Source organism: Mus caroli, unplaced genomic scaffold (assembly GCF_978045245.1).
Source record: "Mus caroli unplaced genomic scaffold, Mus_caroli_1 scaffold_2, whole genome shotgun sequence".
In the NCBI taxonomy this organism is placed as follows: domain Eukaryota; kingdom Metazoa; phylum Chordata; class Mammalia; order Rodentia; family Muridae; genus Mus; species Mus caroli.
In genome coordinates this window covers 58,855,307-58,880,055 of record NW_028227257.1, presented here as the reverse complement: position 1 = coordinate 58,880,055, position 24,749 = coordinate 58,855,307, and the positions used below count along the sequence as shown (strand labels likewise).

The following is a 24,749-nucleotide window of genomic DNA, read 5'->3' as shown; positions in this document are numbered from 1 at the left end:
GTTTGGTACTGATTTTGTTTTTCATCTAAGCAAAAGACAGAAAAGTCATAATAAGCTGGGCAGTGGGGCTGGCGAGATGGCTCAGTGGTTATAAGAGCGCTGACTGCTCTTCCGAAGGTCCCGAGTTCAAATCCCAGCAACCACATGGTGGCTCACAACCACCATCCGTACGAAATCTAATGCCCTCTTCTGGAGTATCTGAGGACAGCTACAGTGTACTTACATATAACAAATAAATAAATCTTTAAAAAAAAAAAAGAAGAAGAAGAAGCTGTAGAAGCTGGGCGTGGTGGCGCACGCCTTTAATCCCAGCACTTGGGAGGCAGAGGCAGGTGGATTTCTGAGTTCCAGGCCAGCCTGGTCTATAAAGTGAGTTCCAGGACAGCCAGGGCTGCACAGAGAAACCCTGTCTCGAAAAGCCAAAAACAAAACAAAACAAAAAAAACAAAAACAAAAACAAAAAGAGTAGTCATAAGAAATATCTTCACAGCTAACTAAATATTCGGGTTATTTTCACTTTCTGACAGCATTTGTAATTAAATACTTCTTTTTGAAAATTAGGCTTAAATGCTAGGCAGGTGGTCCATGGCTTGGATCCCAGCGCTCTGGAGACAGAGGCAGGCAAATCTCAGAGCTCAAGGACAGCCTAGTGAAGGACAGCCAGGGCTACACAGAGAAACTATCTTGAAAAACAAACAAAAATCAGTTTAAAAGGCAGGCAGTGTAGACAGATATTCCAATCTCAAGAGGATGGTGGATCTCTGTTGAGTTCCACATTTGCCTAGTCTATATAGGGAGTTCCAGGGCAGCCAGTCCTCCTTGCCTCAAAAAAAAAAAAAAAAGGGGGTGAAAGCTGAGCTTGTGCCTATTAGTGTATACCATCAGTCTCAGCCACTCGAGAGGCTGAGGCCAGAGGATGGAAAGTCCTAGACCTGCGCGGATTTCAGTATGAAGTCAAGGCCAGCCTGGACACCTTGGTGTGAACATGACTCAAAAAGTCAAAAGAGGAGTAGGGACGTAATCCAGTGTTGGATCACTTGCCCAGCAATGTGCAAGGTTCTGGGTTCAATCCTCAGCTACCCACCCTCTCAAACAAACTAACAAACAACAATGGGGGGGGGGGGGAAGCAGCAGGCAGGGAGGGCAGAGGCCTAAGGCTGGACAAAGAATACAGACCTCACGTGGACCTGACAAAGCAGGATACGAGGTAGGGCAGCGGCAGGATGTAGGCTTACTACGCCCTATAATTGGACAAAGCAACAGCCTGACATTTGGAAAACGTGTCGCGGTGCGCTCAAGTGCGTGCGCGCCCCAATGCCCCGGAGGGAGGGAGCTGGACAGACAGCTCAAGCTCCCCTCCGGCCCTTTCACGGGCCTCACTTCCGCCCACTCAGCCCTGACTTCACCCCTCCGCCTTCCGCGCCGGCGCCCAGAGCTTCACTCCCCCCCCAGCGGGTGGCGCTCAGGGCCCCTCCGGCTTCGCTGAGTCCCCCCGACTTCCCACCGACCCCCGTCCCGGCCTCCGCCACAGCCAGACCGGCGGGCGTTCGCCTAAGCGTCCGCCCCGCCTCGCCCCGCGCGCCCGCCAATCGGCAGTTACCAGCTGTTCGGCCCGCCCGACGCAGCGTGACGCAGCCAATCGGCGGCTGCCACACTGCGGGCCCCGAGCAGGCCTAGGGGGTTGGGACCTCGGCAGCGGGTCTGCCCGGGCCAGACGCGCGAGCGCAAGCAAGCGGCTGCAGATTGCGGGCTCTCCCATCTCATTTCTCCGGTCCCGGCCCTCCGACCGCCCCCCGCCGCGACCCGCCGCCATGCGCTTCAGCTGCCTAGCTCTGCTCCCGGGCGTGGCGCTGCTGCTCGCCTCGGCCCGTCTCGCCGCCGCCTCCGATGTGTTGGAACTGACGGACGAAAACTTCGAGAGTCGCGTCTCCGACACGGGCTCGGCGGGGCTCATGCTAGTCGAGTTCTTCGCCCCCTGGTGAGGCCACTTTGCGGGATCAGGGCCGGAGGACCGGCTGGGCGCGGGAGCGGTTGGGCCTACGCAGCGCGGGCGCCCTCCGCTATCTAGCAGGCCTGGCTGCGGCTGCCTCGTTGCCAGTCGGTGGGGAACCGGGAGACGCTCCGTCCGGGGTGGGGGGTGGGGTGAGGACGAGGTAGGGTGGGGACGGGGGCAGATCCGGAAAGCAGAAAGCCTAAACTCCAGGGTAGGGCCACGTCCTTACCTCCGCGTTCTTGCAGCACTTCCTATGTAGAGGGTTCACCCATCCCCTCCCCCTCCGGTCTATCTTTCAGTATCTAGGTGAGTCAGTGTATGTGTCCCCAGGTCTGCAGACAAGGCTGGCATCCCAAAGCCTTCAGAGAGGAGGCAGAGGTCCTCTTTTAAGTGGAGAGGTTCTGGGTTTTTAGTTTTTTGTTTTTTTTCTTTTTGTCTCCACCCCATTAGAGCCATTGGTTTCTAACCAAGGTCACTCAGTAGCTGCAGAAAGATCCTAAGTGCTTTCTTGAGACAGGCCATTAGTTGGTTCATGGCATGGCTTACACTAATTTACATTAAGCTGCAGAGGCCTCTTATTAAAAGAGTAAACCAACAAGAGTTATTTCACTAGGACCTATCATAATTTCAGTATTGAATAATTCTAGAAAATGATAACATTCTGGATAAGAAAGTTACCACTGTTTAACCTAAGAAAAGGGTAAGTTCTTTAGAGTGGGTGTGACCCCAAGTAAAAACTTTCCTTGGGAAGGCAGAGCAGATAGGATTTCTAGTTTTGTCACTTAGAGTAGTGGATAGGATACTTTACCAATTATTACAAGGGCATATAGTTTAGAGGATGTCAATTTTTTTTTCCCTCCTAGCACAATGACCCTTAATTCAAACCTGTTCAAAAGTATCAGTAAGACAGAGTGTGATAGTTACACAGTAACTTCCCTTTGCTTCTGACCCAGTGGGATTGTTACATCTCTAGCTTATCCGACTTAGATGGTCACGCTCAAAAGTCCTGTAGTGAAGACTGCCTAAAGAGGCAGGAAGCAAATTTTGTTTCTGTTCAGGCATTTCTGTGGTTGACGATCACATTGATTACACATGATAGATAGCATTTATATGTCTCTAGAATTCGTGTTCTCTCCGAATTTATCATAGTTATATAATTGGTGCTGTTGACTGAGGGGGTGTCACTTGGGTCTGGCTTTTTTGTCTGAAGGAGGTCATACAATTGAAGAATTGTGGGCTCTTACACAATTAGAGTTTTTAGTCAAGGCTTTGGAATATGGTTCAGTGCTTGCCTAGCATGTCCAGTCCCCATTATTGAAACACACACACACACATGAAACCATATATATTCTTAAGAAACAAGTCCCTCTGTACACTCTAGGCTGACCTCTTCTTACTCTAGCCTCTTTTTTTTTTTCTTTTTCTTTTGAGACAGGGTCTCCTATTGCCTAGCTAGCCTTCAGTTCATGATCCTTTTATTCTGAATGCCCCGAGGCACCTGGCTTCAGACTAGTCTTTCTACTAAAAATTGTTGTGCCTGCTTTCCACAAGACTACATATCCCGGGCTGGAGAGATGGCTCAGTGGGTAAGAGCACCCGACTGCTCTTCTGAAGGTTCAGAGTTCAAATCCCAGCAACCACATGGTGGCTCACAACCATCTGCAACAAGATCTCTCTTCTGGAGTGTCTGAAGACAGCTACAGTGTACTTATATATAATAAATAAATAAATCTTTAAAAAAAAAAAAGACTACATATCCCATCATACATTGAGCGATTACGAGTTGCATGGATTTCTGCTGTGGTGTCTGTTTTTAGTTGGCTGAGAAGATAAAGTCATCTTTCACATTGCCTATAGGAAAGATTAGTTTTCTGAGGGGGCAGTTTAGAGTGAAGGAAGTCTCCTGTTAGTAATTTCATTATTTCTACATACTCATCTATTTTAACAGTTGTAATTTTTAAAAATTTGTTACTTTGCTTGTTTTTCTGAGACAAAGTCTTAAGTAGCTCAGGCTGGGCTTGAATTCCTTACCCTTGAGTCTCTGCCTCCCCAATGCTGAGTGTACAGCCACCACACCCAGCTCTGAGATTGATTGATTTGCTCTTTTCTCTTGCATACAACAGCAGCACCATCCCCTGTTAGCAAATGGAAATAGGGTTTGAGATAGGGTTTTATTGTATAGCTCTGGCTGACCTAGACCGAATCCACCCGCCTCTGCGTCCTGAGATTAGAGGTGTGTACCACCACATCAATCAAGAAATGTAATAGTACAATGGGGACTAGAAAGCTGGCTCAGCAGTTAAGAGCACTGGCTTTTGCAAAGGAAACTGAAGAGTCTGGCCTTCCTGGGCACTGGCATTCATGTGCACACACCCATAACTTGAAATAAGTGCTCTAAGTGGTAGGGGTCAAATGGAGTCTGGAACTTAGTCCAGTAGATTAAGTGCTTGGGTACCTCACACTGAGCCCTAGGTTCCATCTTCATGTAGGTCTACCTCTTTAACTTTGTAAGTGAAAGTGAAAGATTTCTTTGCAGGCCACTGTTAAGGTTATGAAGTTTTGTTTTATTTGAAACAAGATTTTATGTACTGGAGGCTGGCCATGGGCTGTCATCCTGGCTTCACCACCTAAATACTTGGATTACAGGTGTGAATTACAGTGTTTGCTAACCTGTGTATTTGTAGGGATATGAGTATCTTCATTTCTCTGTGAGAAATAGCGGTGTTTAAATGTTTTAAGTCTTAAACATCTACTTGTGTTGTAGATTTTTATGATATTCTTTTCCCCTGTAGTACCAAGGATCAAGCATATGACTTTAACTTGTGCTTGGCGTCGAGTACTATGCTACCCTCTACAACAGTAACAATAAATAATACTTGTTAGGCAGTCCATGATGCTAGTGATTCTTGCCAGGGCTTTAGAATTACAGCCAGGTGGCCATTACTGCCTAGGATTTACATTGGATGCTGGAGATTGAAACTCTGGTCCTTAGTGTCTGCAGTACAAGCACTTTACCCAGTGAGCTATGTCTCCAGCCTCTAAAATTAAATGTTTAATGCTAATTTTCTTTAACTTGTCTGTTTTGAGACATGGTTTCACTATGCAGCTCTGGCTGTACTGGAACTCACTATGTAGACCAGGCAGGTATTAAAGTCACAGGGATTCATCTGCCCCTGTCTCCTGAGTGCTGCAATTAGTGTTCTCCATCACATGTAGCCTAGTGTTTGTTGTTGGTTGGTTGGTTGGCTGGTTTTAGTCTATTCTTCTCTGTATCTTAACTTGGATCTCCTTTCTTGTTCCCAGTCATCAGCATTTGAGATTTCATTCCAACTTTGTCCTATATCTCCATCTTGAATTCATTCTCTTTCCTCGCCCTTCCCTTTTCCTCTCTCCCTCTCTTTTATCCCTCCCCCAGGTAAAGGGGTGGTTTATAAGCCTGGTTTGGCTTTAAGCTTATGAGACTGTCTCAAAATGGGCTGGTGAGATGGCTGGTATTATGGGTATGTGCCTTTGGGGATTCTCATCATCAGCCATACATAATTTATTTTAATGCTCTTTTTTCTTTTTGGAGGCTAGATCTCACTGTGTAGACCTGGCTGGCTTCAAACTCAGAGTTCCACCTGCCAGCACACCTGGTTTTCCCTGACTATTTTTATGTGTATTTATAAAGTGGTCCATTTTTTTCTCTTATTTTCCAGGAGAGGTGAGGTAAAGACGTTAACTTCTGCTTTACTGCTACACTAGGAAAAAAAAACGGCAACAGCCAGGCATAGTGTTCTGCCTGTTAGCTCAGGGTTTCAGAAGCTGAGGAAAGAAGACTGAAAGTTTGAAAAAGATCCTGCCCCAAGAAAAGATGAAATTTTTGATGCTTAAGCATTATCTGCTATGTGAATCTAGATGACTGTTACCTCTCTGTTTCCTTTCAAGTGCTATATACTGTTAACTGGAATCATAACACGTGTTTCTTGCTTCCATGATTGTCTGAAAACAGACTTGTTATGTATTAGCTCTGCTATTCACCTTACTTGAATACTCTTTCCTCTCTCTGAAGCCTTACTTAAAGACGCAAACCAGATAATATAGCCTTAAAAATGTATGCTTTTTTAACCCTTGGAAACTGGGTTTAAAACACTTCAGAGGGAGAGGAAGAAAGATTGCTGTAAGTTCTAGGACAGCCAGGGCTACCTAGTGAGATTCTGTCTTGAGCAAGTGAGCTGAACACCATGAATCAGCGTCAAGTGCCTTTGCTCTCTTCTTTCAATGTAACTCTGAGCCTAACCAGCTGGAGGGCTACATAGAATGAAGCGTAGAAGGCACTGATTTAATAATAGATTTAATAATAGATACACTAATAATTTAATAATAGATACACTAAGCCAAAGGGAGAAGGAGTATCATGGCCTGTTGGGCTATATAGTTTCAAGATAGCCTGGAGCAACAGAGTGGGACCCAGTGTTTAAAGGAAAACAAAACAAAATCTTACCTGAGTTTCAACACCGTGTTAGAAAACAGGTGGTAGAAAGCTTAGCTTTACAGTTAGGTGGTTCACTTGACCATGAGAACTAAGCAAAACATAGGCTGGTATACTTTTCCCCAGAGGGCTGCGAGAAACACCTGCTCTTCTATCCAGAATGTCCTAGCAGTCCCACGGGTGGACTTCCCGTGCATTTGAGTGTATGACATGTTCTTGTCAGTATACAGCTAGCACCAGCTGTATATTATCTCCTTAAAGGCCCAGTGGGTTGCAGAGGGATCTCTTTGAGAAGGTTGATGAGTTCTGTCTTCCCTATAGGCAGCGAAACTAGAAAACAGAAGGAAAAAAGACAGGCGAGGTGGTGCAGTTCCCCAAAATTTGGGAGATGGTGGGTGAATCTTTGGCTTCAAAGTATTACTCTGAAAAGTAATCTAGATAAAGAGTTTTAAGAGACTGTCTCAAAAAGCAGGCTGGTGAGATGGCTCAGTGATTAAAAGTGAATGCTGCTTTTGCCGAGGACCCAAATTCCATTCCCAGCATATGTATTTGGCGCTTCACAATTGCCTGTAACTCTAGTTCCAAAGGAGTTACACAAATTTTTAAAAGGAAAAAAACAAAACCTCAAAACTGTAAATGTGTATTTTCTCTAGGGTCTTTAGGACACCTGTTGAGAAACTGACAAAGTTTAAATGAAGAACCAAGTAGTCGTGCAAAAGAAGCGGGAAGCGGCTTACCCTGGGATTGTTTACATTTGTGGGTGTGTCTCAGAGGACAACCTTCCAGAGCAATTTTCTCTTTGCATCATACTGGAAGCAAACTCTGGCTTAGTGGCAAGTACATTTAACTTACTAAGCCATCTTGCACGCACAAATACACATTTATGAAAAATATTAAAGGGCCATGCCAAATATGGTTGCTCAAGCCACCCTGAACTGTAGAGTCCAGCTGCAGTCACATAATGAGATCCTGTCTTAGACGGGAAGAATGTGTAAAAAGACCAAGTGATAGACACCAAATTCAAGATGGAGGAGTATATAAGCAGGAAGGGGTACAGGAAGGTTTCAGCTCCATTGACTTTCAAGACAGAGTTTTCTGTGTGGCCCTGGGCTGTTCTGGTACTCACTCTGAACCAGGCTGGCCTTGAACTCAGGATAAGCCTGTCTCCTATGTGCTGGGAATAAAAGCATGCACTGCCACACCCAGCTAACATATCTTTTTCTTAATAAGATATAAAGTAAGGTTCTTCTTCGTTGAATCGGTGACATCCCAGATGCATTCAAATTATGGTTTATATATTTTTAAATTTATTTATTCTACTCTCATACGATACATCCCAACCATAGCCTCCCACCCTCCAGTCCTTTCAGTTATCCCCCCACCTCCCTCCCCTTTCCTCATCCTGTCAGAAGAGTGGGCCTTCAGGGATACTAACCTAACATGGCATCACAAGATGTAGTAAGATTAGGCAGAAGCCCATATCCAGGCTGCTGTTTCTCCCTGTATTCTCCATCTGTCCCTCTCTCCCTCGCCTGACCCCTTCTCATGCCCACCTGCGCCAGTGCACCCACAAAATCCATTTCCCCTTCCCAGGGAGAGCCTGTGGTCCTTCCTAGAGCCCTTCTTGTTACTTAGCTTCTCTCAGACTGTGGATTGTAGTTTGATTGTCCTTTACTTAACAACTAATATCCATTTATTGAATGCATATCATATTTGTCTTTCTGGGTCTGGATTGCCTCACACAGGAACAGCTGAGTAATACTCTGTTGTATAAAACCACATTTGCCTTTTTTTTTTCTTTTATAATATTTACTTATTTAATGTATGTGAGTACATTGTCGCTGTCTTCAGACACACCAGTAGAGGGCATCAGATCTCATTACAGATGGTTGTGAGCCACCATGTGGTTGCTGGGAATTGAACTCAGGACATCTGGAAGAGCAATCAGTGCTCTTAACTGCTAAGCCATCTCTCCAGCCCCACATTTGCCCTTTTTTTGTTTGTTTGTTTGTTTGTTTTTAGAGACAGGGTTTCTCTGTATAGCCCTGGCTGTCCTGGAACTCACTTTGTAGACCAGGGTGGCCTCGAACTCAGAAATCCGCCTGCCTCTGCCTTCCGAGTGCTGGGACTAAAGGCGTGCCCCACCACACCCGGCTCACATTTGCCTTTTTTAAAAAATATTTTATTGCTTTTTTTTTTTTTTTCACATGACAGATATGGGTATGTGCATGCCACAATGCATCAGGGGGCCTTTTTTAGGAATCAGTTTTTCTTTTGCCCACAGAGATGGGCTCAGGTCATCGGCAAGTACCTTTAACTGCTAGTCAACTCAGTTGTTCCATGACTGTATTTGAACTGTTAATAAGATACAGATTCCAATTATTTTAATATAATAAAAATAATTGCCATGTGTGTGCACACCTTCTTTTTTTTTCCTTTAAATATCCCAGCACTTGTGAGAGGCAGAACCAGGCAGATCTTTGAGCCCAAGCCCAGCCCAGTCTGCATAGAGTTCCAGGACAGTCAGAACGTCCTAACCACTATCTAGCTCAAGATAGACAAACCGATCTTGAAGAAAACAAAAAGGAAAAGAAACATCGAGTTGTTCCTTTGGCCCCATAAATGCAAATCTGTGAGGATTGTATTGTAGACTAAACAAAATGGCACTATTCAAAAAGGAATGTCCTATAATGTCACTATGGCACAACTGGAAAGGTCTATAGTGTCACATGCTGTCTGTAGCTAAGCATGTTGTTGGCATTGTTATAAACAAGCAAGTTAAGAGCTTGTGAATTCTTGTGAAGAGAATTCATGTATGCATTGAGCGTATTAAGCACTCTTAATTTAAAGCTGATGACTAACGGAAGCCAAAGAGAAGGATTCTGTGATCACCGGAAGCGCCAGCCTCTCCATTTAGAGAGAGAAGCACACATGAGGCGAAGGAAGAGGAGCCTGAGTGGCTGGAGTCTATTCCCTGTGCGTTAATTCATGGGTTAACGTTCAAAAAGAAATAACAGGTCTAGACTTAAAAATAATAATAATCAGGAAGTGGTGGCGCACACCTTTAATCTCAGCACTTGGGAGGCAGAGGCAGATGGGTCTCTGTAAGTTCCAGGACAGGCTACAGAATAAAACCCTGTCTCAAAAAAACAAAACAAACAAGTCATGACTCAAATATCAGAAGTCTTGGGTATAATTTGGTAGTAGAATAATTGATATAGCACCCTACAGTCAATGCAATAGAGGTGGAAAAGGGTGATCACAGCCTGGACTATATAACAAGACCCTGTCTTTAGAAAAAAAGAAAAAGGTATATGGTAGTATGATATGAGAATGAAAATATCAGTAAGTTTGTTGAACTAAGAATCTGGCTTTTTTTTTTTAAACATAGGTGTGGACATTGCAAGAGGCTTGCCCCTGAGTATGAAGCTGCAGCAACCAGATTAAAAGGAATAGTCCCACTAGCAAAGGTGAGCAATGGTGTGTTCACTAGAAAGGAATATGGAATATATTTTATTACATGTTTATTGGGTGGGTGTGCATGGACCAATGTGAGTCCTTAGGCTTAGCAGCAAGCCCCTTTACATGCTTAGCCATCTTACTGGCCCAAGTACTTTAAAGTATATAAAACCAGTATGGGGGCAAGGGGTACTTGAGAGATGGATCATTGGTTAAAAGCACTTGGCTGTTCTTCGAGAGGATAGAGAATTCATTTCCCAGTACTTACTTGGTGTCTCAAAACCATTCTTAATTCCAGTTCCCGGGGACAGATGCCCTCTTCTGACCTCTATAGGCACTGCATGCACCTACTACATATACATGCGGACAAAACATTTATACAAAAAAAAAATAAAATAATTAATAATAGAAGATGGTGAATAAGAACCAAGGTGCAAACAAAGACAACAGAGGTACAGCTTTAAGGATAAGGAAAGCCGGGCGTGGTGGCGCACGCCTTTAATCCCAGCACTCGGGAGGCAGAGGCAGGTGGATTTCTGAGTTCGAGGCCAGCCTGGTCTACAAAGTGAGTTCCAGGATCAGCCAGGGCTACACAGAGAAACCCTGTCTCGAAAAACAAAACAAAACAAAAAAAAAAAGGATAAGGAAAGACAGCTACAGTGTACTTACATATAATAAATGAATCTTTTTTTTTTTTTTTTTTTAAAAAGGATGAGAAGGAAAATAATTACTGAGTTCTGTAATCTACCCTGATAATGGCCAGTGATGAGATCTGGGAAAAAAGAGGTCAGATATTAACCAAGTAGTTAATTGTAAGGCTGGTATTTGTTTTCATAGTGTTTTAAGAGCCAACTGAGGTAGTGGCCCATCATGCCAGCATTTGGAGGTAAAGGCAAGATTAGAAGTTCAAGACCAGCCTGAGCTACCTGAGCCCTTGTCTCACAAACAGAAACAGGCAAAGATAGTAATGTCTAATAAACTTGGCCATTCCATAACATTCGTTGCCCAAACTCTTCCAGTCTAAAGGCATTTCTCTGCTAACTTCAGATAAGTACTTTGTATCTTAGAAGTTTTTTAATATTAATCCTAATGTAGTTAAGCAGCTTGCCATAGCAAAAACAAATCATGTTGTAATTTTTTGTTTCATGTGACTGTGGGCATGAAAATAGCACAAAGCTACTCAGAAGATTGTAAGGCTGTACATTAATTGTCTAAACCTCACTCTACCCACCTTAGGACATAAGGATCAAACCTCAGAATCCTATAAGGTTAATGTATTTCCTGTGGTTTTAAACCAATTGTTTGCTTTTATGTAACAAATATTGATGCATTTACCAATAAACTAATTATTTGCAAAATCAAGTTATATCCTATCCCAGCTAAAGGGTGGATGGATATACTAAGTACATACCTTCAGTAATGATTGTTACTAAACAAGTCATTGTCAGGACTTAGAGTGTGCCCTAGTGGTAGAGCAGTGGGTTTGATGTGCACCATGAAATGGGGGTGGGTGAGTGTACTGGCTGGTTTTGTGTCAGCTTGACACAGGCTGGAGTTATCACAGAAAAAGGCGCTTCAGTTGAGGAAATGCCTCCATGAGATCCAGCTATAAGGCATTTTCTCAATTAGTGATCAAGGTGGGGAGGTCCCCTTTTGAGTGGTGCCATCTCTGGGCTGGTAGTCTTGGTTCTATAAGAGCAGGCTGAGCAAGCCAGTAAGGAACATCCCTCCATGGCCTCTGCATCAGCTCCTGCTTTCTGACCTGCTTGAGTTCCAGTCCTGACTTCCTTGGTGATGAACAGCAGTATGGAAGTGTAAGCTGAATAAACCCTTTCCTCCCCAACTTGCTTCTTAGTCATGATGCTTGTGCAGAAATAGAAACCCTGACTAAGACAGGGAGCATTATTGAAATAATGTAAAGAAATGGTAGTTTTAGAATTTTTATATAAAGTCAAGAAGTGTAAAATGTAAAGCACCTCTTGGGCAGTCATAATCTAGTTAGATAGCACCCAAACATCTTTAAGGTCCAATGACCTGTACTGTAGCACATATGCCAAGAAGTATTGATCCTCTATGGGGATAGCCAGTCTTAATATTTGGGACTATTAGAAGAACTTGCAGCAGGTACTTAGATAACAAAATAACTCTTGTTCTAATCTTTAGGTGGATTGCACTGCCAACACAAACACCTGTAATAAGTATGGGGTCAGTGGCTACCCAACTCTTAAGATCTTTAGAGATGGTGAAGAAGCGGGTGCTTATGATGGGCCTAGGACTGCTGGTAAGGATCCTGGATTTCATCTGACCTAGGCTAGGTTTAACTTTCTTTTCCTATTTATGAGACAGGGTCTTACTATGGAGCTCTGGCTGTCCTGGAACTTATTATGTAGACCAAGATGACCTGGAATTTGCAGAGATCTGCTTGCCTCTGCATTCCAAGTGCTGAGATTAAAGCTGTGTACCATTTCCACACAGTTTAGACTTAAATTTCTTTCTTTCTTTTGTTTTGTTTTGTTTTTCCAAGATAGGGTTTCTCTGTGTAGCCCTGGCTGTCCTGGAGCTCATTCTGTAGACCAGGATTGCCTTAGACTCATAGAGATCTGCCTGCCTCTGCCTCCCATGTGCTGGGATTAAAGGTGTGCGCCACCACTGCCCAGCCTAGGCTTAAATTTCTAATCCTCCTGCCTCCATTTTACATAACATTTTAGAGGTAAACTTGTTAGGTAACAAAAAGCTTTTTTGAAGTAATATAGGAAATACTTGAACTTCAAATACAAGCTCAGCCAAACATGTTTCATTTGATAATCATTATCAATTTTATCTACTGTATGTTAGATACTCTGGATAGTAGGTGTTGGTGCTCATAAATAAAGCACTGGTCCTGCTTTTCTGGAATTTGTTTTCTGTCTGATACAAGGAGGGAGGCAATTATTATATACATGTTAACTACGTCTCATGAAAACAGCTTAACAGGTATAAATTCCTGTGTTTTTTGACTATGGATTTACTTTTAGAAAGTTACCCTGAAGATGTATCGTGCAAATTTACCTGCAGACAATCTTTTGAAAAAGCCAAAGACTAGAAATAAATGTCTCAGTTGTCATTGGTTAAATAAATCACTGTATATAAATCCAAAAACCAGTCTGCAGCTGTAATAAATGATTGAAAGGCTGTCAGGGTGGCTCAATGGGTAAAGGCACCTACTGCTAAATGTAATAATTCCCAGAACACCGGGCATGGTGGCGCATGCCTTTAACCCCAGCACCCAGGAGACAGAGGCAGGTGGATTTCTGAGCTCGAGGCCAGACTGGTCTACAAAGTGAGTGCCAGGACAGCCAAGGCTACACAGAGAAACCCTGTCTCAAAAAACCAAAATGATAATAATCCCCAGATCCCACTTGGAAGGAGGAAAGAACTAAGTTCTGCAGGTTTCCCTTTGACTTCGACACAGTATTGTCATACTTCACACACAATAAAGTTTCCTTTTTAAAAAGTGGGGTGGGAGTAGGAGAGTAGAGATACCAGAGCTTATTATTTGAGGTATGGATTACTTCTGTGTATTATATATACTTTGTTAATATGCCATGTTGAATAACCAAAACCACTTGAGTTGGGCATAGTAGTGCATCCTTGTAACCCTGGCACTTGGAAAGATGGAGGGGGGTGGGGAGGCAGATACTACCACCCTGAAAAAGAGAGAGAGAGGGGAGGGGGAGCGAGGTTGGTTTGTTTGAAGTATATATTGCCATTTTAAGATAAAAGGATGTGGTATTCTCTCTCTATATATATACATTTTATATATATATTTTAGAAAGATGCACTGATTACTACTTTGCCGTTTTGGCTACAATAAGTAGAGAGATACACAAATGGAAGTTGAACTTTCATGTATAGGAAAGAAACTGGGTTTTTTGTTTTGTTTTTTAATTTGGTTTTTTGGTTTTTCGAGACAGGGTTTCTCTGTATAGCTCTGGCTGTCCTGGAACTCACTTTGTAGGACTGGGTATTTTGAGGACAGGAAGTGGAAGAAACCTTAATTGAAAACACGTTGTTTTACCTTTTGAATTATTCTAATCCTCAAAAAAATTGTTTATGTGTTAATATAACTTTTATCTTCTAAGATGGAATTGTCAGCCACTTGAAGAAACAAGCAGGACCAGCTTCAGTTCCTCTCAGGACTGAGGAAGAATTTAAGAAGTTCATTAGTGATAAAGATGCCTCAGTGGTGGGTAAGTAGCAGGTGTTTGTTTTATGCCATAGAATTGATTGGATTCAAAAAAAAATTGATTGAATTTTTTGTGAAGCCACAAAGTTAAAGCACCTTAGGCAAACTAACTTAAATGATAACTGACAAAGCTGAGTCAGCATGCTACAACAGGGAAAGAGAATGGTATCTTGTATGGGTTTATATTCTTATAAATATAAGGGTTTAAATTCACTTAAAAGACCAGAATAGCAATGTTAGCTTACCCTCTGCCCCCAGCCCACAGTGCTGACAATTTAACCTGTGTCCTCACTCCTGCCAGGTAAGTGCTCTACCGTAGAGCTGTGTTCTTGCTCTGTCTCTTCATTAATTCAGAGAGCTAAAGACAAAGTGTGTAGTTAACTGATAATAAGGCTTAAGGCAAGAGAATACAAATTAAATAGTCAACTCCTGTGTCTATTATCAGTTTTTATAGCTATCTTTGTGGTTGTATTGGTCAAATTTCTGTAGCTATAAATACATTGAGGCTGGATCATATGCAAAGAAAAGAGATTTGTCTTAAAATTGAATGTTCAAAAAAAGACAATGGTGATTTTAAGTTCTGGTGCAGGTCTCTTTGGTTGCATCTCATAGAAGGAATGCATGCAATAAGGAAAGATTTGATTGTAGACAGGAAGCCAGAGAGCAAGGAGGTGCCAGGCTTACTACCATACCCAAATGAATTAAATTCTGTGTGTGTGTGTGTGTGTGTGTGTGTGTAATACACTGAGGTTAAAACCTTGGCCTCAGCTGGGTTGTGGGAGGCAGAGCAGGTGGATCTCTGAGTTCCAGGACAGCCAGATCTACACAGAAAAACCCTGTCTCAGGAAACAAAATACCTTAGCTTCCGGTGGGTGTGGTGGCACACATCTCCCTAGCTTTTGGGAGAAGACAATAGGCAACTCTTGTTTTAGGCAGGAGTACATAGTAAAAGCAGACCTTTTACCCTCTCTTAAAAAAAAAAAATACTTAAATATAAACCCTATAACTGATGTTCAAATTTGATAGTCTTCTACACACTAAAGTAAAGCGGTTTCTCTGGGGCTGGAGAGATGGTTCAGCCATTAAGACTGCTGCTCTTCCAGAGGTCCTGAGTTCTATTCCCAGAAACCACATATTGGCTCACAACCATCTCTAATGGGGTCTGGTGCCCTCTTCTGGTGTGTCTGAAGAGAGCAATGGTGGTGTACTCATATGCATAAAATAAATAAATCTTTTTTTTTAAACAAGCTGATTCTCTGTAATAGATATTTTACCATTTAAATTTGACTTATCTGGGTTTAACAAGTTCTTTGTTACCATGTGTGCTTGGAAGATGGTGTAGTGCTTAAAAGTACTTGCTGCTTGTCCAGAGAACTAGAGTTTGTTCTCTGGACCCACATTAGGTGCCTGACAGACACCTACCTGTAACTGTAGCTTCAGGGGTACTGATGTCCATTTGGCTCCCTTAAGTACTTGCCAAAACAAGTCATTCACTCACACAAAAATAAATATTTTCTTTCTTAATAATTAACCATAAGGAGCCTTTTTATTGATCTATTTAATTTGTATGAGTGTTTTGTTCCCATGTATGTGCATGTATACCACATGTATGCCTGAGCCCAAAGAAGAAGGCCTAGGATCCTCTGGAACTAAAATTATAGGTGGCTTAAAATTTTATTTTGTTTTATATGTGTATGCATGTTTTTCCTACATGTATGTGTCTCATCTTCTGGAGCTAGGACAGTTTTGAGCTGCTATATTATGAGTATGGGAACTGAACCCAGAATAACACTGGGCCAGCTCTCCAGCCCCCTTTGCCATGTTGTTTAAATCTTTTTGGTTTTTTGAGACAGGGTTTCTCTGTGTAGCCCTGGCTGTCCTGGAACTCACTCTGTAGACCAGGCTGGCCTTGAACTCAGAAATTCGCCTGCCTCTGCCTCCGCCTCCCAAGTGCTGGGATTAAAGGCGTGTGCCATCACCGCCCAGCTGTTTAAATCTTTTAATACCCTAAATATTTCCTGAAATTTAAGGTGTGAGGCAGTTTCCCAGATCTGTTTTAGAGAAGTAGAGCAAAGACTTCTGGTTCTACCAGACCTCTCCCTTAACTTTCTCTAGAGGGTAGAGGATGGAGTATTGTGTCATTTATCAAAGCCTCATCTTAGCCTGAATTACATTGTTTATCCATGATAGACTGAAAGCTTTGAAGACTAAAAGAATGTAAGTCTTGAATAATGTAAGTCACGGCATTGATTATTCCTTGTGTTTGACATTTTCTATGCAGGTTTTTTCAGGGATTTATTCAGTGATGGGCACTCTGAATTCCTAAAAGCAGCCAGCAACTTGAGAGATAACTACCGATTTGCACACACCAACATTGAGTCTCTGGTGAAGGAGTACGATGATAATGGAGAGTAAGTGACCGAATGGAAGCATCTAACAAAAGCAAATATGTATAGAAAGATAAATGCTGTGTTATATATTTGCTATAAAAATATGTAAAGTGGGGGTGTTTTTACCTTTTTTGTGAGCTGAGTAGTATTAGAAAAGGCTCTAGGGACTGGAGAGATGGCACAGTGGTTACTGCTCTTGCGGAGTACCAGAATTCAGTTTCAAGCACCCACATCATGCAGTTCCCAACTACGGATAATGATCCCAGGGGTCCTGGCACATTTTTCTGGCTCATGTGGGCATGTCACAAGAAAAGGCTTCATAGGAGATGGTTGACCTTATTTTGAGAAATGATCTTGCTGTGTAGGTCAGGCTGGACTTGAACTTTGAGCAGTCCCATCTCTGGACAGTGCCCAGTAAGGAGGTGAGTCTTAGTAGAAGAGCTCTTGCAGGTAGAGTATGCCAGTTAAAGTGAGGGTTTGTTCTAGATCAGAGCTCATCAGTAAAGTGTTAGCTGTGTACCAGTATAAAAAGCCTGAGCATGCGGCATATACTTGCTTTGTTTTATTTATTTACTTAATAATTTGTGGGGGGAGGGGTAGGGTTTCTTTGTGTAGCCCTGGCTGTCCAGGAACTCACTCTATAGACGAAACTGGTCTCGAAGTCAGAGGTCTGCCTGCCTCTGCCTCCTGAGTGCTAGGATTAAAGGTGTGAGCCACAAAACAACAATATAGGAAAAGCATTTACTATCAACTGTGGTGCAAGGAACGTTTGGCAACACAGCTTTCTCTCCAACACTAAGCTGGTTTACCACCTTAACTTTGACTATATTACTGGGTATTAAGGATTTAATAAATCTTACGTTGAAATTCAAGAGCCCATGATTCTAATGTTAGTTTTGTTTTGTTTAAAAGGGAGTTAAGAGTAGGTAATGAATTTTTTTTAAGGCTTTTTAATGTTATTACTATTAGTGTGTGTGTCTGTGTCTCTGTGTTTGCCTGTATGAGTCTCTGTGTGCCACATGTATGCCTAGTGTTCAGGGAAGTGGGGAGATTCTCTATGGGTGCTGGAAATTGAACCTGGATCCTTTGCCAATAACAAATGCTCTTAGCCACCAAGCTAAGTCTCCAGCCTCCCTCCATATTTCTAATTTTTGTTTATCTTTAATTTTGTTTTTTATTGTTTTTGTTTTGTTTTTCGAGACAGAATTTCTCACTGTAACAGAGTCCTGGCTATTTTAGACTCCCTTTATAGACCAGGCCTCCCCTGAGATCTCCACAGAGCTGCACTGCCTCTGCCTGCAGAGTGCTGCCACCATGCCTAGCAGCAGCTGTATAGCCACCCAAGAATTTAGCTTTCAGCCTCTGCTGATCTTGCCTCCCAAATACTGCAATTACAGGTGTTTAAGACCACATGGATCTAACTTCCAGATCTTAAAAAAACAGGATGAAACCAGTTCCATTTTACCCTGGTTATAGGTGATAATATATGATGCCCTTGTCAAACCTCTGTATGGGTCAGGCATACAGGTAGCACACAGATGCTGCTGTTTTTGTTGTTGTTTTTTTTGTTTTGATTTGGTTTGGTTTTGGTTTTTCGAGACAGGGTTTCTCTGTGTAGCCCTGGTTGTCCTGGAACTCACTTTGTAGACCAGGCTGGCCTTGAACTCAGAAATCCACCTGCCTCTGCCTCCCAAGTGCTGGGATTAAAGGCATGCGCCACCACACCCGGCCCCAGTTTTTTTTTTTAAATGAAATCAGAGTCCCCTGGAACTGGCATTAGATTGTTATTAGCTTCCATTTGGTGGAATCCAGAACTATTGAGCCATCTCTCTAGTCATACATTTGTTTATTAAAAGATAGTTTGAACTTTTTATATTATCTCTGTTTTGGTATCAGGAATTGAACCTAAGGTAGGCAAGCACTCTGAACTACATCAGAATGTTTTAAACTAGATCTCTTTATAGTGATCCTGCTGCCTCTACCTCCCAAATGCAGAAATAACAGATATGTAACAATGCCTGTCTTGTCTTGAGTTTGTGTTTTTTGATATAGGGTCTCCCTATGTTGCTCTCTCTGGCTGATTTGTAGATTAGGCTGGCCCCGAATTCATAGAGGTCCACTTCACCTCTGCATTCTGACTGCTGAGATTAAAGACGTCTGGCTTACCCTGTGCTTTAAGAGACATATGAGAGACAATTCTGCTATTTGTGGGTAAAGCACTTTTTGGTTTTTCTTCTATTTTAAGGGGGATCACTATATTCCGTCCATTACATCTTGCTAACAAGTTTGAAGACAAAACTGTGGCATATACTGAAAAGAAAATGACCAGTGGCAAGATCAAGAAATTTATTCAGGATAGCATGTGAGTATCCTCCTAGTCTGGGATTTCTTTCCTTTTGATTTGTTTACTTCAGCTACTCAGCAATCTATGTTTTGGCTTAAATAAAACCTATACAGGGGGTTAAGACTTTACAACATAATATTAAACCTATAATGTGTGGACCCATTACATCTTATAAAGCTATAATGTGGGCTGGAGAGATGGCTCAGTGGGTAAGAGCACTGACTGCTCTTCTTAAGATCCTGAGTTCAAATCTCAGCAGCCACATGATGGCACACATCCACCCGTAATGGTATCTGACGCCCTCTTCTGGTGCATCTGAAGACAACTACAGTGTACTTATTTATAATAATAAATAAATCTTTAAAATAAAAATAAAGCTATAATGTGTGGACCCCATTACCTCTTACAGTGGTCCTGTATGTTGCAGTACTTGTGTTGATAATGACTTCCTCTTATAGATGTTATCACATTAATAATTCCAGAATACAGCTAGAAAATAACAAAACTAATGGATGACTCTATTTCAGTTTTGGTCTCTGTCCTCATATGACGGAAGATAATAAAGATTTGATACAAGGCAAGGACTTACTCACCGCTTACTATGATGTGGACTATGAAAAGAATGCTAAAGGTTCTAACTACTGGAGAAACAGGTAATAAAAAACATCAACAACATGTGTTTTCTTTTGTGCAGACACGTTTACCTGTTACTAACAGTTGTAACTATCTTATCTTGTTACCCTGGGGTATAGGATTGAATGGAAATGGAAAGGTGATGTGGCTTGTGGTTGGTACAGTGGTTATCTGTATGCACAAAGCCCTGGTTTGTTTCCCAAGCACCAAGTGTGTACACGCATATACGTGCCCATGTACCCATGTATAGACCAAAAGACAACTTGCCTGTTGTTAGTTCTTCTACCTTGTGAGTCCTTGGAGTCAGACTCTGCGCTGTCAGGCTGAGTCATCTCACCAGCCATGGTACCACATTTAAAACAAAAACTGGGTGTGCTGGCATGGGGCTGTGACCCAAGCATTGAGAGGTAGGGAAGGACAACCAGAAGTTGTCCATGCTGCATACTGAATTTGTGGCTAATCTGGACTGAATAAGAGTCTGTCTTTAAAAGAAGTTGGGGGTGGAGGGTAGAAGGGAACACATAGGTCCAGAAACTGCATTTAAAGTCTAAGAACAAGTAACATACACTATTCACAGAATCTTCTGGGCATGAATTCTATGCTCTTCCTTGTACTGCAGACTCTAATGAAAGATGTAAACCGTGTAAGCGCTTAAACCATTGTACCCACTTACCAATTCTCTGGGTGCATTTTACCCTTACTAATAAATGTCCTTTTCAGGTCAGTTTTTATGCTTGTAAGAAACGTTACAGTTAAGTAGTATAGGAAAATTCCTATCAAATGGATTAGGTTCCACCACACTTCAGAATAAAGCTCACAAAGCCACTCAATTGTGACGTAATTGGTACCTGATGTTATAGATGCAGGCCAATTCCAGAAGGCTGAGTAGATTGAAGAACTCTTTGCTTTCTAGCTTCCTGCTTCTTGATTTCAAAGACTTAGCCTAGCTTGGTGATACAGGCCTTTAATCTTAGCACTATGTAAGTTTAATGTCAGCCTAGTCTACACAGTGAGCTCCAAGACAGGACTACATGGAGAGATTGTGTCTCTTAATTTTAAAAAAGGTGGGTGGAGGGGGGCTTTGTCACACTGTTATGATACAAATATGTTTCGTATTTATTCCTCCCAGGGTCATGATGGTGGCAAAGAAATTCCTTGATGCTGGACACAATCTCAACTTTGCTGTAGCTAGCCGTAAAACCTTTAGCCATGAACTGTCTGATTTTGGCTTAGAAAGCACTACTGGAGAGGTTCCTGTTGTGGCTATCAGAACTGCTAAAGGAGAGAAGTTTGTCATGCAGGAGGAGTTCTCGTAAGTACTGCTCAGCACTGGCTCAGCCATTGGGTGGGGAGAGAAAGCCTTCCAGTCAAGACCTGTGATTATCGTTTTTCTCGGTTTAGGTACTTTGAAAGATTCATGACTGACTTTTGCAGACTGACAGAGGGGTTGCAGCTTGGAGCTCTTAATTACTTTATTAGAAATAGTGGGTAGAGGCTGGGCCTGGTGATGTGCTCTTATAATCCCAGCATGCACTTGGATGGTGGAACAGGAGAAAAGAATCGTGAGTTCCAGTCAGATTCTGTCTTTCCTTTGCAGGCGAGATGGCAAGGCTCTTGAACAGTTCCTGCAGGAATACTTTGATGGCAACTTGAAGAGATACCTGAAGTCTGAACCCATCCCAGAGTCCAATGAAGGGCCTGTCAAGGTGTGTTGACATCTCACTACCTGTATCTCTACCTAAATCCTAACTGATACACTCATACAAAAACCATATTGACCTTTGTCTCTAATGCTGGGACTCAAACCTATATTAATCTTCACTGAGCTACATCCCCAGCAAAGAAAACCCTTACAGACAGGTCCAGTCGGTGGCTCAGTGGGGAAAGCACTTGTTGCAAAAGCCTAAAGACCCATTAGATCATCTCTTGATCCCATGCAACAATGGAAGGAGAGAATAAACTATAAAGCCTCCACGTTTATGCATACATACACACAAGTAATTTTGGGGCGGGGGGTGTTTCGAGACAGGGTTTCTCCACATAGCCCTGGCTGTCCTGGAACTCACTTTGTAGACCAGGCTGGCCTCAAACTCAGAAATCTGCCTGCCTCTGCCTCCCGAGTGCAGGGATTAAAGGCGTGCGCCACCACGCCCGGCTTACACACAAGTAATTTTTAAAGAAGAAAGAAAAGCAAAGCACTGGGTAGCATTTGGTTTTTTATCTCCTGTGACTTCTGAACATAGTTTGACAGGAATAGCTGTGAGGGTAAGTTGGATCAAGGGAAATAACAACGTGTTGAACAATGTTGTGATACAAGTTGAGGTGATTTCAGTCCAGAACAGTTGGAGCTTGTGGGTTTATTTTCCAGCTTCCTTGTGACTAGTGAGTCTCCTGTGTTTTCTAGGTTGTGGTAGCAGAGAATTTTGATGACATAGTGAATGAAGAAGATAAGGATGTGCTGATTGAATTTTACGCCCCTTGGTGTGGTCACTGTAAGAATCTGGAACCCAAGTATAAAGAGCTGGGAGAAAAGGTAAGTCTGAACCTCTTCTGAGTGTGAACCTGGGCTGGAAGTTGATGTGCATATTAAGTGTAGACTTCATAGTTACTATGCTGGTATTCTTTCCCAACTATTGTTTACACACTTGGTCTTGACTGCCCCCTAGTGTCTATAGCATATAGAGATGTTCACAGAGACCAGCTAAACACATACCAGGCTCATTCTACTTTAAAATGATGGCTTATGAACTCATAAGCCATCATTTTAAAATGCTTGAGAGTTTTGCACTTATAATCCAAGCCAGGTAATTTTAAAGGTGGCTATGTGTGGTGTGGTCTTTGTGTTTTGTTTTGAGATGGTGTCTTAGTGTATAGTCAAGAGCAGCATGAGTATATACTCAGTCTCCCACGTGGAGGACTGACCTTGGCCTTATATATAGTCTTATATAGGAGTCAGTATAGAAGAGAGAAGCTAGGAGGTTAGGAACTAAGGCAGGCAAAACCCTTAAATAAAACTTACACAGGTAAAAGGCCTAAGTCAGCAAGTACCTGTTAGTGAAAGCTTTACCAGGCTGGTCTCTAACTCTGAAATCTGTCTGATTTTGCTTCTGAAGAGTTAGGATAAAGGCATGGGCCACTAGGCCTAGGTCGGTAGTAAATATTTTGGCTAGCCTAGAACTTGTGACAGTCCAGCTTCTGTTTCCAAGTGTAGTAGTCAGAGCATGTTCTCAGGCATGTTTATTTGTGGTAGAGTTTCATACGATAACTTGGGCCAACCTGGAATTTGTGGCAATACCCCTGCCTCGGCTTCTTCAGCTCTGGAATTACAGATAATAAGTTGTTGTTGACTTTTTTTTTTATTAATAGCTCAGCAAAGATCCAAATATTGTCATAGCCAAGATGGATGCCACAGCCAATGATGTGCCTTCTCCATATGAAGTCAAGGGGTAAGTTGATTAAAGGGGCGGGGGCAAGGGGGATTGAGGTGGAGTCTATTTTGTTGCTTAGGCTGGCCTCAAACTTTTGGATTCAGACTAACTTAGCCTCAGCCACTTGAGTAGCCTCCAAGAAACTGTTTCCTTATTGAGCGTAGTTTGGAGAATGAATTCCTTAGATTTCTGTAATGAGTGATCCCAAAATTATGCTCAAAATTTCTCATAATTTGAGCATAGTGTAGACACTCAAGGAAAGTAACATCTGATCATATTAGAAACCAGAAAGAAAAAGATGATTCTATAACACTATTGGGCAGTATGTGTTAGTAATGCTTGAAGATCCAACTGTGGACTCTTTTCCTTTTTTTCTAGTTTTCCTACCATCTACTTCTCACCAGCCAACAAGAAGCTAACTCCAAAGAAGTATGAAGTAAGTGTGTTGTCCTATGTCCCCAAAGTACACACAGATACATGTATGCACACATCATATGGAGCTGGGGGTCGTCTTCTCCTCCTCCTCTTCCTTCTCCCTCCCTCCTTTTTTTTTTTTTTTTAAGATTTATTTATTATACATAACTGACTTCAGACACACCAGAAGAGGGCATCAGATCTCCACCTTGTGATTGCTGGGATTTGAACTCAGGACATTTAGAAGAGCAGTCAGTGCTCTTACCTGCTGAGCCATCTCACCAGCCTTTTTTTTTTTTTTTTCCTTTTTTGGTTTTTCAAGACAGGGTTTCTCTGTGTAGCCTGTATAGCCCTGGCCGTCCTGAAACTCACTCTGTAGACAAACCAGGCTGGCCTCGAACTCAGAAATCTGCCTGCCTCTGCCTCCCAAGTCCTGGGATTAAAGGCGTGTACCACCATGCCCAGCTATCCCTTCTCCTTTCTTATTCATGTTTTTTTATATGCATTGGTGTTTTGTCTCTGTGAGGGTTCAGATTGCCTGGAACTAGAGTTACAGACAGTTGTGAGCTACCATGTACGTTGTAGGGATTAAACCTGGGTCCTGTGGAAGAGCTCTTAACCACTTAATTTATTACAGTAGATATGTGTATGAAAGTCAGATGACTGACTTGATGAGTCAGTTTTTGTTTTTTTTATTTTTTTTAAGATTTATTTATTTATTATATGTAAGTATACTATAGCTGTCTTCAGACACACCAGAAGAGGGCATCAGAGCTCATTACGGGTGGTTGTGAGCCACCATGTGGTTGCTGGGATTTGAACTTCGGACCTTCGGAAGAGCAGTCGGGTGCTCTTACCCACTGAGCCATCTCACCAGCCCGATGAGTCAGTTTTCTCCTACTATTTGGGATCTCAGGATCAAATTCTACTGAGCCATCTGATTGGCCCTTAACTGGTATTCTACAGAAAGTTAAAATAACTTTTCTCTTTTCAGGGTGGCCGTGAATTAAATGATTTTATTAGCTATCTACAACGAGAAGCTACAAACCCCCCTATAATTCAAGAAGAAAAACCTAAGAAGAAGAAGAAGGCACAAGAGGACCTCTAAAGCAACAGCCAAATGCACCACTTTATAAAAGGACTCTTACACCAGAGAAGGCAAAACCATCAGAGAGGACAGAATGGATATACTCTGAATCCTGTTAAATTTTCTCTAAACTGTTTCTTAGCTGCACTGTTTGAAAATACAAGGACCAGTTTATGTTTGTGGTTTGGGGAGAAAATTATTTGTGTTGGGAAGAATGTTGTGGGGGTGGGGGGAATTGAGTTGGGGGGTTATTTTCTAATTTTTTTTGTACATTTGGAACAGTGACAATAAATGTGCCCCCTTTA

The 24,749-nt window shown here is 42.4% G+C and overlaps 2 protein-coding genes across 6 annotated transcripts in view; one reads left to right on the top strand and one right to left on the bottom strand.

Annotated features, from left to right (window-relative positions):
- The window catches only part of Catsper2 (cation channel sperm associated 2), a 20,479-nt gene extending 18,172 nt beyond the window's left edge, over nt 1-2,307 (bottom strand). Inside the window, exons 1-2 of one of the 5 annotated variants that reach the window (XM_021180444.3) lie at nt 2,223-2,307; nt 1,177-1,241 (exon numbers count right to left, since the gene is read on the bottom strand). The gene's annotated coding sequence lies outside the window, so the exon portion shown is untranslated. The other 4 variants (XM_021180437.1, XM_021180429.3, XM_021180452.3 and 1 more) reach the window with 4 other exon arrangements.
- Pdia3 (protein disulfide isomerase family A member 3) lies at nt 1,667-24,749 on the top strand. Its single transcript, XM_021180463.3, has 13 exons — nt 1,667-1,978; nt 9,856-9,934; nt 12,087-12,204; nt 14,045-14,152; nt 16,430-16,559; nt 18,784-18,900; nt 19,410-19,535; nt 20,645-20,827; nt 21,113-21,221; nt 21,920-22,048; nt 22,882-22,961; nt 23,322-23,379; nt 24,352-24,749. The coding sequence occupies exons 1-13, from the start codon at nt 1,812-1,814 to the stop codon at nt 24,463-24,465; spliced, it is 1,518 nt and encodes a 505-aa protein (XP_021036122.1). The 5' UTR covers nt 1,667-1,811; the 3' UTR covers nt 24,466-24,749.